Raw genomic sequence first — 14,603 nt, forward strand, 5'->3', positions numbered from 1 at the left:
TATTCTTCAGAGAAATGATGCATGAGGACATACTGAACAAAGTGCAATTCCCTATGATTGGTGCTGTACAGTGGAGCTCACCTCCACAGTCCAGTCTTTTCCCATTAGCGGGCACCGACTTTATTTAGAACTTCTTTCCTCGAGTCCACCATTCGTAATTGTTCTTCTTTCCAAGTTTGGGTCCTTTTCTGTAGCAAAAACTATAAGATTCTTGTATCATTCACTGCAGTTTTGAGGCTTTGGTTGGATTTTTTATTGGTAAAAACTAATTATATTATTATCGTTTTCTTTTTCTAGGATTTTGCTAGTTGATGTAAATTTTCTGAAACTCGTTCACTTTTCTTATAGGTGCTGGTCAAGAATGTTGAGACAAATTTAGGGAGGATTGGTACAGTCATTTTTTTAGATCCTCCAGACACAACTCTTCCAGGATGCACTAATGAGACAAAGTTACCTTCTCAATCTCAGCGCGTGATGGCCATTCTTCCTTCTTATGCTTTCCCTCGAACTGATCATCTGACCTTAGATCGAGAAGTTGCATATCTATCTCCTGTTTTAGCATTTAACCTTGGATTGCATGTATCGTGCTGGAAACTTCTTGTCCATAGGGGCCAAGAGTCTTTGAAGTTGTTGCTTGAAGGAAAAGAGAGTGTGTCAGATGAAAATGGGATCAAGGGTTCTGCCGTCCATGTGGAACTTCTTCCTTGGTCACTTTCGCCTAGATTTGCCTCACATTTGAGGGTTTCATTCGTGAAAATACCAGAATGTGGTACTCTAGAATCACTTGGGGAAGTTCACTGATTGAAGCCGAAGATCAAGAGATGATTGATTCAGCTTTGCACGATTACTTCAAAGTTGATAGGTATCTTGCAAGAGGTGATATTTTCTGCATTCAAATAAATTGGAATTGCAATTCAGAGATGTGCATTCCGTGCAGCAAGAAGACCCATAAAAGTATCACAGGCATTACTATCATTTCAAGGTTATTGCATATGCTGTATTTCTCTTTTCTCATCAGAGACGTTGGAGCTATAAAGAAAAATTAAAGCAGAACCATACATATTACATTAAGCATTTTCTAGGCCCCATGGATTATACATGTACAGCCTACATTTTGGTGATTCTAAATGTTCCCATGGGACGCTCCATAATGGATGGGGGATATCTGAAAATCTCCCCCATTGGATGTTCGTTTCTTTCTGGTTGAGCTCCTGCTGAATGCAAATGGTTATAATTGGCTATTCTAATCGGATGGCTTGAATCATCCAATGAGGGAGATACTAGATTGTGGCCATCTATGATGAGACAAACCAGATCAACAGAATAGGTTACCAAGAAGTGACCCCATTTGTACCATTACTTCGTCCAACAAAACAGAAGATGCTGTTTCTTTCAGTAGATCATCACATATTACTTCTATGATTGCAATGATCGCTCTGGTTGGTGGTAATTTTTGTTTTTAGGTCATCTATAGCAATGGAGCCGTTAAATGAACCTTTTCTTCGTGTCAAATGCAAACAAGCAGCACTTGTACTTGGAGGGAGTGTGGCGTCGGCTCTCCCCCCTGATTCACTGATTGGTGATTCCAAAGTATGTAAGCCTTTGCAAGGGGATGTAGTTAAGATTTTGGCATCCGTTCTTACACCACCTTTATGCCCGTCAGTGCTTTCTTCAAAATTCAGGGTCGCCGTTCTCTTGCATGGTCTTGCAGGTGAATTTCTGCCCCTTTTTCCCGCTTCAGTAATACATGGATTTCTATTTTTGACGTGCTTGCTGACTTTTGCTTAAAGCTTGTAAAGTGTATTTCTCTCTCAATGGAAGCTGATTTCAAGCATGTTGACATGTTGACTATTTACATTCTTGAATCTGTTGAATGTGCACTATTTGGTATAGGAATTGCTTGTAACATTGCTCTTCAAATAATTCCCACAGGATGTGGGAAACGAACTGTTGATCAATATGTTGCTTGTTGCTTGGGACTGCATGTGGTGGAATATAGCTGCTACGATTTAATGACGTCTTCAGAAAGAAAGACATCTGTTGCACTTGCAAATGCCTTCAACACAGCTAATAGGTATTCTTGAACATATTGAGCTTTTTACATAATCTCTAGGGCCCTAGGCATGTTGTTCGTTAAATCTGTCTGTTGCAATATGATCACTTTACAATGTTTCTACTGTCTTGAGTACTTCTGCTTCTTTCAGATCAACCAAAATTTCATAATATCATATAGCTGATTCTACATATCTGGTAGTCTGATGCAGGACGATCCAATCACTACACAGGACCCACAAGGGGCTTCAATGCTAGCCAGTGGAAGATCAGGCCTAGATTATGGTCCAGTTGGACTGTGGTGTCCACAGTCCAATTAGACGGTCCAGAATATCCATTGATTGGACTGTTGGGCACACAGATCCAACTGTAGTCTTTTAGGGGTTTTGAATACAACCATACAAATGAAAAGGACCTTTTGTACGACTATAGAGGCCGAGATTAGAATACAAGTAATATCTGGACTCAGGATTTTTCTCTTATTTATTTTATTACGAGTTTCTAGGAGTAGGTCAACTAAGAATCGTTGAAAGGAATTTGTTTTGTATACAATTGAATAACTAATGTATATGGTTGAATAGGGTATAAAGAGCAGCTGAATAAGTAGGGAAGTGGGCCTACTGTCACAGCCAAAGGCCCGTTAAGCCCTACACATTGTACATGATTTGGGAATTTATAAAAGAGGGGGAGAAGCCTAGGGTTGTGTGCATTGAGCAAACCCTAAGTATACTTCACACCATTTTTTTTTTCTTTTTTTTTCTTTTTTCTTTCTCTCTCTTATGCCTTCGTCCTTCTCTTGCAACTTCTTATGTTATCAGAGTTTGCTGCTTTGATCGGCTAAACAGATCCTTCTCCTTCATCTTCTTCTCTCTAACTGTCTGGGTGCATCCTAGACTGCCGTTTTGGGAGTGTGAAATCTTCGCGCCTTCTTTTTTTTTTTTATGTATACAGGTAGAACCCAACCATTAATGGCATAAGAGAGTTCTCCTCCTCCTAGAGATCAATTGGATCAGCCTTTCTTCTTTTTGTAAAGCACCATTGCAAAAACATGCTTTATTGACTGCCTCATTGATACTCCGCTGCTCTTGATGATGATTGTGATCGTAAGAAGGATGCGGTGCAGATCATCGCACTGCAATGTCCTTGATCCTCAGATCTTCTGCTGGGATGACAGTTCATTGGTGGGCAGTTGTTTTCTGGCCTAGATCCGTCCATGACTGTCCATCATTTCTGTGAGATCAGGATGCTGCTGACGACTCAGCATCACATCTGGACCTTTGATCTTTCGATCTACTTCGCTCAGCACACCCTTTTTTTTGTCATCTCTGCCCTCTACCTTTTTATTTATTTATTTATATTTTTTTTATGCTATTCCATTTGTCCCGCGGCGGTCAATCTGTTGATCGCAAATCCTCTTACATACGTTGGGTTCTGTACGGACGTGGCCCACCTTCGGGCTTGCTATAGACGTCGCTGATCTTTTCCCAGACCTTGCATTCTGGCCACATGCTAATACATGTTTAATGGACTGTGTTTGCTGGTCATTTGCTTCTGGCTCTTCTATATCATTGCATCTGAACTGTTGAACACCTACAAAACATTATTACTTGGCTAAGTGGCACTACACCAAAGTATCCGTTTTAAAAAATGAGGCTAAATGTGCTTTTTAACTTTGGTTGTAAAGGAACTCCGGGTTAAAAGCTTTGTTCTTTTTTAGTTTTTTTTTTGCATGAGTTGATGAAAAACTAAGGTTAAAAGTTTGTCATTTTGTATCGGTTGGTGAACAACTGATGCCAAAAGTCTATCCTTTTGTCTCGGTTGGTAAGCGACTGAGGTCAAAAGTCTGCCATTTTGTCTCAGTTGGTGAGCAACTGAGGCTAAAAGTTTGTCATTTTGCTTCGGTTGGTGAGCAACTGAGACCAAAAGTCTGTCCTTTTACCTCGGTTGGTAAGTAACGGAGGCTAAAAGTCTACTCTTTTGCCTTATTAGGTGAGCATTTGAAGTCAAAAGTTTGTCCTTTTGCCTCGGTTGGTGAGTAACCGACACTAAAAGTTTACCCTTTTGTCTCAATTGGTGAGCAACTGAAGCTAAAAGATTACCTTTTTGTTTTGGTTGGTGAAAAATTGAGGCTAAAAGTTTGCCATTTTGCTTCGGTTGGTGAGTAACTTTAATGATAGAAGTGGACGGCTGGTTTCCAATTGAAGAGAACGAAAAGATTGGTGGCTAGGATCTTACAATGTGGGAGATGGCCGGCCGTGGTCCATCAGTAGAATGTGGGCCCGACTTATCCATGATGAAAGCCGTGTACGTTATTGGTATCCTTGGGTCGAGGATGGGATACTGCTCACACAGTATAAAATGATTTGTGCTTGAGATGAGCGGAGAAATCTCAGTATCTTCCGTCTTCAGAGATCTCTTGCTTTCGCCACTTTTCTCTTCTAAAAATCCAATCGAGAAGCTTTCCAACTGCGATTATTCCTATTGCATGGCAGCCAATTTGCAGATGCGAGGAATCGCGAGCTTTGGGAAGCGATTCGTCGAACGAAGCTGGGTCGGTAGCTTCCGAGATCCTGCTGCAGCTAAGATTTCTGCTTTCAGGTAATTCGAAAGCTCTAAAACGCTCTTTCTTTATAGGATTCCTCTCTCTGTATGCCGATACTTCTTGTTGGATCTCTTTTAAGCAGATGATTTCGTTTGATTGTACCTTTTATTTTGGGGATTTTGATGAAATCTCTAAAACACTTGATTTCTAGCGAGTTTATCTCGCTCTGGATCTTTATTTTTTCTGTTATTTGCAGCGATTTTGATTTCTGTTGTTGTTTTCATTTTCCTGGCTTTTGTTCTTTCAGATCCTGAAGAGAAATTTCTTTCTCCAGTGGATCGTTCCTTCTTTTATGTTCTTAATCGAGCATCCTGCATTTTGTTTCTGCCGATGTGAATCGAGATGATATCTTGACTTTTAGATTATATTTTATTTTTCCTCTTTCCTTTTCTTGAAAGAAAAAGTATTGTACAATGCTTCTAGATTCTTACATATATTCCCTTCTTCCATGTTAGGGGCCTATTGTTACCACAATCCGAGCTTTACTGACACCTCATCCAACGAAGGAACTTCGAGTAAAGGTGAGCAGTCCCACCTTTTTATTTTGTGTTCCATCTCTTCTAGATTCTTACATATCTTGTTTAGAAGAAATGATGAATTGCTGCTGATCAATGAGGCGACATGAGAAAGTTATTTTTTTTTTCTTTAGGGAGACGTGAAATAGTTCTTTTCTTTTCTTTGGGGACACGTGAAAATTGAAATAGTGTGGAAGTAGAAAACAGAAAAAGGATTCAAATGTCATTATCTTTTCGTGTATGGTTTAATTGTTGTACCCTTTTGGGAGTGCAGCAACTAAGGAACTGCATTGGACCAGGCATTACATATCTAAGTCTGCATCAATAATGCATTAGTTTTTGTACTAAATCTATTTACAAGCTCTGACGCGTTGAATCTGTTCAGAATTCAGCAACTATCAGTTCAAATTCACAGTAAGACACAAAAATCACATCTCCAATCCAAGAATACAATCTCGGCTGTCTGGATTGCTGATTTTTCACCAGTATAGGATGATTATAGCTGAAACGAGGATGTTCAGATAGATTCTTGGTCACTAGAGACCTGTTCTGGGGGTCTAGTAAATGCTCTTCTTGGTAAGTGGAAAATAACCATCCAATAAGCATCCACCAATTTGATGGTCAGATAATCAAACAAGCATAACGTTTGGTTAATAAATACATCGAAACTGGGGGTCCCACATCAAAGATCACCTGCTGCTAAAATCAAGCCGATCCACCTATCAGGTAGGCCACACTGTTGAAATCAATGGGTGGTCAATGGTCTGATACAACACAGGTGTGGCCCACCTAATGAGTGGATTGGTCTGATTTTTGAGGCAGGTGACCTTCATGGTGGGTCTCAGTTTGCATGGATCCGATCTCCCACTGATGTGACATGCAGGCAGTTGAGATGGGGCTGCCTGCTAAGTTAGCATGTGGCTGGCTGTTGGTGATCAGTTCTCTTTTGTGGAGTTTGTACCTTTTTATGCACATTGATTTTGACTTGGGGGACCTGTTCTTCAGTCATTTTCAGGCCTCTGATCTATTCTATTGTTTAGGAAGTGAAGACCATATATTGAACGGTTGAATTTCTTTTTTCTCTTGCTTTTTGTTGGACCGTTCTCTCCTTTCCTCCAGTTCAATCTTTACAACCTGCCAATGGCTCTTCTATGAGCATTTGAACTGTTATCTTTATTTGAAAAATGTTTATGAACATAGGGGCATGTTTACTATCTTTCTTTCTTTTTTCTTCTTTTCCATGTCATAGGATTTCGATGTTCGAGAGTTTGCTATATCAATTGCTGGCAGATTGTCTGAATAGAATCCAACATATGTTCTGCCTGCACTTCATTGCCATCTCATACAATTGTTGATGCATCTTGAGCAAAGGTAATTTGAAAGATATCTACTTGCCAATAATATTATTGATTTATGGGGAAATGGATGCCCTTTTATTTGTTTCACATCATTATTGTTCAAATATTCAAATCCCAACTTTTCTCTTCCATACGTTGCTCTGATACACAATGTCAACTCAGTGATTTGGTCCTTAGTACAAGCTAAATGTATGCCATCTCATCTAGTGAGGTTGTCACATTACAGGCACTTGTGGTAAAGGCACCGAGCCAAATGCTAATACTGGTGTTGTCACTGGAGTTCTTGCAACTGTTGGGGAGCTTGCTAGGGTGGTGGGTTTACTTCCCTAATTTTTGGGTTATATTTTGAATCACGCGGTGTGCTATGGTACAAGTTCCAATTTCATCAAGTCTGATACTTTAAATTAGCTTGCCTTTTATGTGGGTGGTATGAAAAGGAATGATGAAAAGGTTCTATTTTGATGCTAAATTGTCGAAGCATTTCTCTGGGAGTTTTTGCTTGTTTACTTTAATTTGTAACAAGTAGTGATCATGTTGTCATTTTGGTATCGACCTCCTTTCATAGAGGCTAGCATACTTGCTTGCTGCATTACACTTTGGTTACCACATGATGTGAGGATAATCACTTACCAGTCATATTTCCACGTGAATGTTTTTTCTCTATTAGCAATGGTGTGATCTTAATTCGTTTGTTGTGGTCCTTGTTATAGGGAGGTTTTAGAATGAAGCAATATCTTGGTGAACTAATGCCAGTAATTGTTGAAGCCCTCTTGGATGGAGCTGTTGTTATAAAGCATGAAGTGGCTGTCGCAACTCTTGGTTAAGTGGTACAGAGCACTGGGTATGCTAGGTCCTGTGATTTGCTGTTCTCAATTTAATATTACATCACCTAACATTTCATGGTCATTGACCAATCTTAGCTATGATTGGTAATAGCTTGCCCCAAATAGCATGCTTTCTAAGAGTCTCAATAACCAGTTCTTAGGACACATCTTCTTTCTTCTTTCAGTCACCAATACAATTCCAAATTTTTCTTAAGTTCCATTTGATTGAACATTAAATAAATAAAATGATTTGCTTTCTCTAGGAGGAACAAAAGAAAAGATTTTCAATTCCCAAATAATGATCTCTAAGGGGCATCTACCTTTGTGAATTTTATTTTTCCTTGCAAGTATTGGTCCAAACTGGTCCTCTCTAATTTCTTTTAATGAGAACTCCCCATGATTGTGTCTACAAAAGCCGAGCCCAGGTTAACTCTCTACTGTTCTGCTGCTTGATTCGTGAGCATTTATATTAACTGAACTGGGATGCATTTTGAGTTTCCCTTTAAATAAGTTTGTATAAATCGTAGCGATAATCCTTAGTTTTGATTAATGTCGGATTGATTTCTTTCGTTTGGCAGTTATTTGATTGCTCCATACAAAGAGTACCCACAACTGCTTGGTTTACTATTGAAATTGTTGAAGGAGCTAGTGGATTGGGTTCAAATAGCTAGTGGATTGCGACAGCCTTTGATTTTACAACTAAAGGGGTTCTCCAAGCTGCAGTTGAAGGGGAATTGCGGCGGATGAAGGACGTGGATGGGAGGCCACCTGGAATGATTGGATTGTGGCCAAAAAAGAGTGTCACATTCATCGACAATCATGATACAGGATCCACACAACTGCTATGGCCATTCCCTTCGGATAAAGTCATGCAAGGATATGCTTATGTTCTCACCCATCCAAGAATCCCTTCCATAGTGAGTTCTAATCATCTACTGTTGTTATGTTTTTTTTATTCTCCTGCTGTAAGTATCCATAAAATTACATGTCCTCTGAGATTTGGATGGTCATAAGCACAATTGAACTGGTATGCTGCACCGTACATGGACTAAAAAAAATTACCTTCCTAGCACATTTGAAGTGTCAGCTATTAGGTCCCTAATCAAACAGTTTGTGAAGAACCATCGTGTGTGCATTGAATAAACTTGAGTGAGATGTGTTCAAGAAGGTCCTGCACACATCTCACTTAACCATTCGCAACCTTAATCCTTTCGCAGCCCTAATCTTTCATCTACGCTGCTCTCCCCGCCCCCCCACTCTCTCTCTCTCTCTCTATCAATTCAGTCAAGCAGTAATGATAAAGCAGTACAACACTCATGTCCTAAATACTCTTGTTAATGCAAGGATTATATGCGATAATGATGTATGCCCTCGCCTACACTCCCTCTACGATATATCTATAACGCCCTGAAAATCGGGGATCGAGTAGAAGTCCAACTCCCGAGTTCCAACGCATCACTTATGCAACATATTTAATGATGATTAAATGTTGTCTGTATTAGTGCATAAAACATGAATAAGATTAAGCCAAATCAACAATACATAATTCAGGGACAGTTATAATACGCAAGCGGAAGACTTACTCAAATATGTATAGCGTTATAACTTAGTATAGGTCCCCAAAGTATGTATGCATTGCCAGGTTAATAATTACATATATTGTTTCAAATTACAAAAATGTAAAAAAGGTAATTGTCCACTATAAGTATAACCTTGAAGCCTCGCCGATCAGAACGGTCTATGCAAACCCGCCTGAATACTGCATATATGTGAAGGCATCCTCATCGTCTACGAAGTCCGCCTTTGCCTCATCGGTCGGGTCTCCATCTGCAGCTAAGACAACGTCTGGTTGGTGTGTACAACACCGTCCCGTAACGTGGGAGTGAGTGATCAACTCAGTGGAACAATAAAGTAAAGGTTAACATGTTCTCAATTCAGTCAAGCAATAATGATAAAACAATACAATCAAACATTCCTAAGTACTCTGATTAATGCAAGAATGGTATGAATAAATAATGCATGCCCTCGCCTGCACTCCCTCTGCGATCTTCATCTAACGGTCGTGCATGTCAGTCACTTCCTTAGTGCTCTGCCCAACGCCAAACGGCACATGCGGGCGGTGCATGAACGTAATTACCAAGTTCTTATTAGTCCTTTTCATACGGTAGGATTGAGAAGCTAAGGTACCTCCTTTTCATTAAACCATGGATGTCTAGCTTCTTAATTTATCAACCATTGTTCATTTCAAAATTCATTTTTTGCTTTTTTCTCATATGTAATGTCAAATACTATTAGCAAGCACCTTTTGGCTTGTGCACGCATGTTCAGGATAATTTATAAAGGTGAGAGAATTCCTCGATTTTGACAATTGTGAATCATTCATGAAAAAAATTCTGAAATTTTTTGCAAATTATTCATGGATCATGCCTCTAACTCTTATGTTAACTTGTTGTTAGATGAGCTGGTGGAGAATAGTTTATGTGAGTGATCTAGGGTTCAATTTTGATAAAATGACTATCAGGTGCAATAGATTCAAAAAATGACAAATATATGGTGTGAGTCGCGAGTTGAAACTTAGGACCCTTTTCTTCCTTGTTTCATGGTTTTCTTTTTTTTTTTTTTTTTTTTTTTTTTTTTTTTTTCTTTCTTTCTTTTTAATTTGTATTCTATGTCATCCAAAGTCCAGGTTCTAGACAATGATGAGATTGCACGCTTTCAATTTTGTGGTTTTCTATCATTACACTCTTGTTAAAATCATATCCTCTTCATGTAAAATGATATTTTGATGCAATTGCACTTATTAACTTTTGTGTGCTTTGCAAGGAGATCCTAACTTTCATTTACCCAACATGCTATCAATTGGGTGTTTGTTTAAATTCTATTTTTTGTTATTTTCATCTTCAACAGGCTTATGTTCAACAGCTAGAGTCTAGTAGGATTAACTTAACTAGTACAGGAGCTCTAGAGGGCTCGAGCTCAGGTGAGGCTCTTTATTCATGTGTACTATATATAGTACATTATCCAGCGTAAAGTTGAATAATCCGCTGTCCATTCTCATGAGATTTTGATTTAGACTTGCTATGGTAGACCGTGTTAAGATCCCTTCAAGACATTGATGGTGGATGATAGACTATAAATTGAATTCTCATGCCTCTTTCTAATTTTTGTTGTTTTGCAAAATTATATTTATTGGGAAATATTTTTGGGATGTGAATGCTCTTATTGACCTTTCTTGTGGTCAGGCAAGTCTATCATTCAAAAAGCTCTATTTGAAGTTGGATGCTCTCTCTCATTTTCTATTGAGAAACTTCTAATATTGGGTAGGGGAAATCCAATTTCTACATCCAGTGATGAGGTGGGCCATGTATGGATGAGACTTAGAACTAAGTAGGAATGAAATGTCTAGATTGATTAAGTTTTGGGCTGAGGGTAAATACTTGCATTTGTTCTATCCAACTACTAATATTGAATGAAATTGAGTTTTCTCTTTGACAGAGTGAATAAGAAGAGTGTGGATTTCATTTTCTGTTCTTCTTTATACTTGGAAGTTGGGTTTAATATTGCTCAAGTCATTAGGGTATAACCCATGTATGGAGGATTTCATGTTTTCATGCTTAGGCCGCCAACCAAAAACAAAGTTCTCCACCTGTGGCTGGCCATGATGTGAGTTTTTGTGTTATTTGGATGGCAAAGAACCATCAATTCAACAAAACAATTGTTAACATTTTTTATAGTTGGGATTTTTTAAAGATTATCTAATAAATATAAGATTTTCACTTGTTATCCTAATAAGATCCTTAAGATAGAATTCATTTTTCAATAATCTCAAAATAATAATTGGTTTTTTAGTAACTTTTCTTTCTTTTGCCTTGTGGAATGATTATTATAACTTTTTCTTTCTTTCCCTTGAATTCCATGTATCCAAAAATGTCCTAAATGGACAAATTTTCACAAGTCAGATGACCAACTTCATGAGTTAGATAATGCTAAGCACAATTTGCAAAACAAATCTACAGCTTTGAGAAACTTTGCAGAAGTTTTATAACCCATTCGTCAGTTTCAAATATTGGAGGCCATATGCTGGTTGGACCAGATTTTGCTTTTGGGAAAACATACACAAGGTGTGCTTCTTTCTTTCTCTTTTTTTTTTTTTTGGAAACTCACTCGTCTCTCTAGTGATCCCAACTTGCTCTCCAACTTTTTTTATTTTTATTTATTTATTTATTTATTTTATGTATCATGGTTCTGAATATTGATTGATACTGAGTCAACTTGCTATTAGTGGAGAATGAAATGTGTCATTGGCAAGTCACATTCCAAAACCAGACTGAGTCTGAACAATTCTGATTGAGTTGGAATGAGTCAGGTGACCGATACTGGTTTCGATCTCTGGGTGACTTGCACTTTATAACTTATGCTTAAAACCATGTTCTCCATCATTGATTTCTTTAAGAATTGTCAATCAGCTGTGAAGGTAATACGACCGTTATAAAACAAGAGGCTTTTAGTGTATTTGGTGTTGGGGCCAAATGCACTCTTCCAAATGTACTAACCTTACTGATTCACACCAACTACCACCAAATACATGCTCCCAAATGACCCTTTACAGTTCATTTTAGGTAACTGGTGTTTTCAGTTCTTATAACCAAATGCTTAAGCCAGGGGCTACATGTTCTTTGTTCAGGCTTCGAGTTCATTAGGGAATATAGCTGTTGGTATAATCAAGAGTTAGAGTCTTGATTACCACCAGCCCGGCTTGTAGGAACATGCTCATGAGTTGTTTTAGTATAAATAGTAGCACCTTATTTTTAAGTTTTAAATAGGGATTTGGTTTGCAAGTTTTTCTTTTATAGAAGAAGCTTCTTATCCTTGATTTGGCTGTCTGATAATCAGATAATCCTGCTTGACCACCTGCTAGCCACATGATGTAATTTCTTTGGTTTTGCATAAAGTATGCTTATATTTGGACAGCACATAGTTTTGCTGTTCTCTTACAGGTGGTTTCTTGTAGGTGCTTTTTCTCAGTTTCATGTTGTTTTGCTGGTGGTTGCTTGCTAACTTTTAGGACTTGATCAGGTTGGTTAATGGTGCTACTTCTTTATTTAGTTAACTTTAGTAGGAAACTATGCTTATCATGATATTTCTGTTAGGTTGATACTCATTTTTAGGATTTCTATTATGCTCATGAGTTTCTTCTCTTTTGAGTCATCTATTGAGAATTCATGTTCAAAATACACCTTAGTGTCCAAGCATTTATTTGTGTGTTTCATGTTTAAATTGATGAAAGGAAGGAAATCATGATTAAGTCTTATTTTTGCTTTTTTAAGTTAATGGGTCTTAGTCCAACCTTGTTTATAGGAGTTGGAGCTATCTTTTTCCTAAATAGAGGACCATTATGTAGAGAAGAGTCAAGACATAAGATACCAGAAATGTTTTGTTCTCTAACTGAGCTTTATTTTTTAACAACAACAACAGTGGAAGAACTGGTGTTTTGATTTGATCATGTCAACTTCAAGGGCCTAATTGGTTGGATGCAAATTTTTCTTCTTATTTTGTAGAGTTAGTACTTTAATTCTATTTATCATGATCGTAAGCTTATTAGCTTTTCTTGCAGTAGAGAGTTAAACTACTAATGCTCATTCCTTTCCTAATTTAGAATCTTTCCCGAAAGGGTGATGCTAAAATTTTACTTTGACAGACGATGTTGGCCTACAGGTCTATGCCATAAATATACTTGTTTGTTCTGTTCCGTGTCCTAACTTTCTGTTTATTAGTTTCCATGAGAAGAGCTTTTCATTTAATATTTTGTGTTGATTTTTTCCATGAGAAAAATTTGTCACTCTGATGATTATGTCAACAATAACATTCATGAAATTAATGATGTTCTTCTTCTTTCATTCAGGGCTATCTTGCTAGCATTGACAATTCCGCACCAGAGGGCTATCTTGCTAGCTTGTAGTAAATAAATGAAGTTCAGGGGAAAAGAAAAGAAAAGAAAAGAAAAAACAAAAGAAAACATAGGCAAATTACTAAAGACGTACTTTAACGTCGAAAGCCTACTGTACATGACTCTATGGTTCTTAAAAATATATATATATATATATATATATATATATATATATATATATATATATATATATATATATATATATATATATATATATATATCTATATATATATATCTATCTATCTATCTTGATTACAGGTTACATTTTGGATTTTAGTAAACACAACATTGTCTTAGTCTTTACCAGTGACATTTAGCAAAGCACTGGTCTTAATCTTCTAGCTTGAGGATATTTGTTTCTTATTTTGTTGTACACCTTAGATTTAGATATGATTCATTTTTAGGATCTGAGTATGTTTACATGCCTTGCTTTTTGTATAGGTTGGTTTGTTGAATTTGGAAAGTGAGGACTTCGCCAAGAAAGTAGTAGATGCTACGCAAACTAGTTTACAGGTTTGCAATTTGAGACTCTTGATTACTTTTGTGGTCTTATCCTTATTTTGATTGCATTTGGATCTTTTGTTGGCCGTTGATATTCCTTCTGCATGTTCTGGCTTGCAAATTTAGTTTAAATTTCTTTAGAACAACAGCCCGTTTGGTAGAAGAGGTAACACCTCTAGCTGTGCTCTCTGAGCAGTAGCTCCTTTGGAGCCCCCTTTCATGTCGACGCAATTGGTATCAAAGCCTTGTTTATGGTTTTATTATTTAGTTTAAATTTCTTTAGAACAACAGGCCGTTTGGTAGAAGAGGTAACACCTCTACCTGTGCTGATCTTGAGCATGAAGGAAAACAGACAGAAAACCAGGCCAGCTATTGTATTTCTGCATAGCTCTTACAAAACCAAGGAATGGGTGCAGCCATTACTATATGGTGTTACTTCTTTTTGTGCTTCCATTTAAAGTAGCTGGAAATTTAAATAAACAGTTATTTAGCAAGTAACATGTCTTAATAAAATAGTCAGCAGTTTCAATTGCTGACTGGTTTCTGGAATTTAAATGCAGGCTCTTGTATCTTCTTGGAAGAATGGCGACACAATGCCTTTCATATATGAATTTCAGTTGCAAATTCAACACTTTAGTGCCAATGTACCCCGTCAGCCAATTTGGGTTGTGGCAGAAAACTATCAATTTGAGCCCACTTTTGCGGAGGTATTTTAACTTAGTTAATGTCAGGTATGTATTAGAGATCATAGTTTATATAAATTATTGGTTACAGTTTTAATCCTAAGATATCTAAATACATAAT

At 37.5% G+C, this 14,603-nt stretch overlaps 1 protein-coding gene and 2 long non-coding RNA genes across 10 annotated transcripts; all 3 read left to right on the plus strand.

Annotated features, from left to right (window-relative positions):
* The first annotated feature begins 811 nt into the window (after positions 1-811).
* On the plus strand, positions 812-3,383 carry LOC131250322 (peroxisomal ATPase PEX6-like). The gene is made up of 3 exons (XM_058250801.1): positions 812-1,711; positions 1,933-2,074; positions 3,207-3,383. The coding sequence occupies exons 1-3, from the start codon at positions 1,477-1,479 to the stop codon at positions 3,286-3,288; spliced, it is 459 nt and encodes a 152-aa protein (XP_058106784.1). The 5' UTR covers positions 812-1,476; the 3' UTR covers positions 3,289-3,383.
* A 1,013-nt stretch (positions 3,384-4,396) lies between these two features.
* On the plus strand, positions 4,397-7,362 carry LOC131244419 (uncharacterized). Its single transcript, XR_009170292.1, has 5 exons — positions 4,397-4,650; positions 5,110-5,175; positions 6,419-6,540; positions 6,754-6,839; positions 7,238-7,362. It is a non-coding gene; the product is annotated as an uncharacterized LOC131244419 (long non-coding RNA).
* Positions 7,363-9,582: 2,220 nt separating this feature from the next.
* Positions 9,583-14,217, plus strand: LOC131250338 (uncharacterized). 8 transcript variants are annotated; one of them, XR_009173281.1, is made up of 6 exons: positions 9,586-10,706; positions 10,847-11,014; positions 11,328-11,472; positions 13,740-13,811; positions 13,926-13,965; positions 14,108-14,217. It is a non-coding gene; the product is annotated as an uncharacterized LOC131250338 (long non-coding RNA). The 8 variants fall into 8 exon arrangements; XR_009173293.1 differs by having other exon boundaries at positions 13,941-13,965; positions 14,108-14,152; XR_009173275.1 differs by having other exon boundaries at positions 9,583-10,706; positions 13,740-13,965; positions 14,108-14,196.
* The last annotated feature ends 386 nt before the right edge of the window (positions 14,218-14,603 follow it).

The sequence above is a fragment of the Magnolia sinica genome, chromosome 1 (genome assembly GCF_029962835.1).
Source record: "Magnolia sinica isolate HGM2019 chromosome 1, MsV1, whole genome shotgun sequence".
NCBI lineage: Eukaryota > Viridiplantae > Streptophyta > Magnoliopsida > Magnoliales > Magnoliaceae > Magnolia > Magnolia sinica.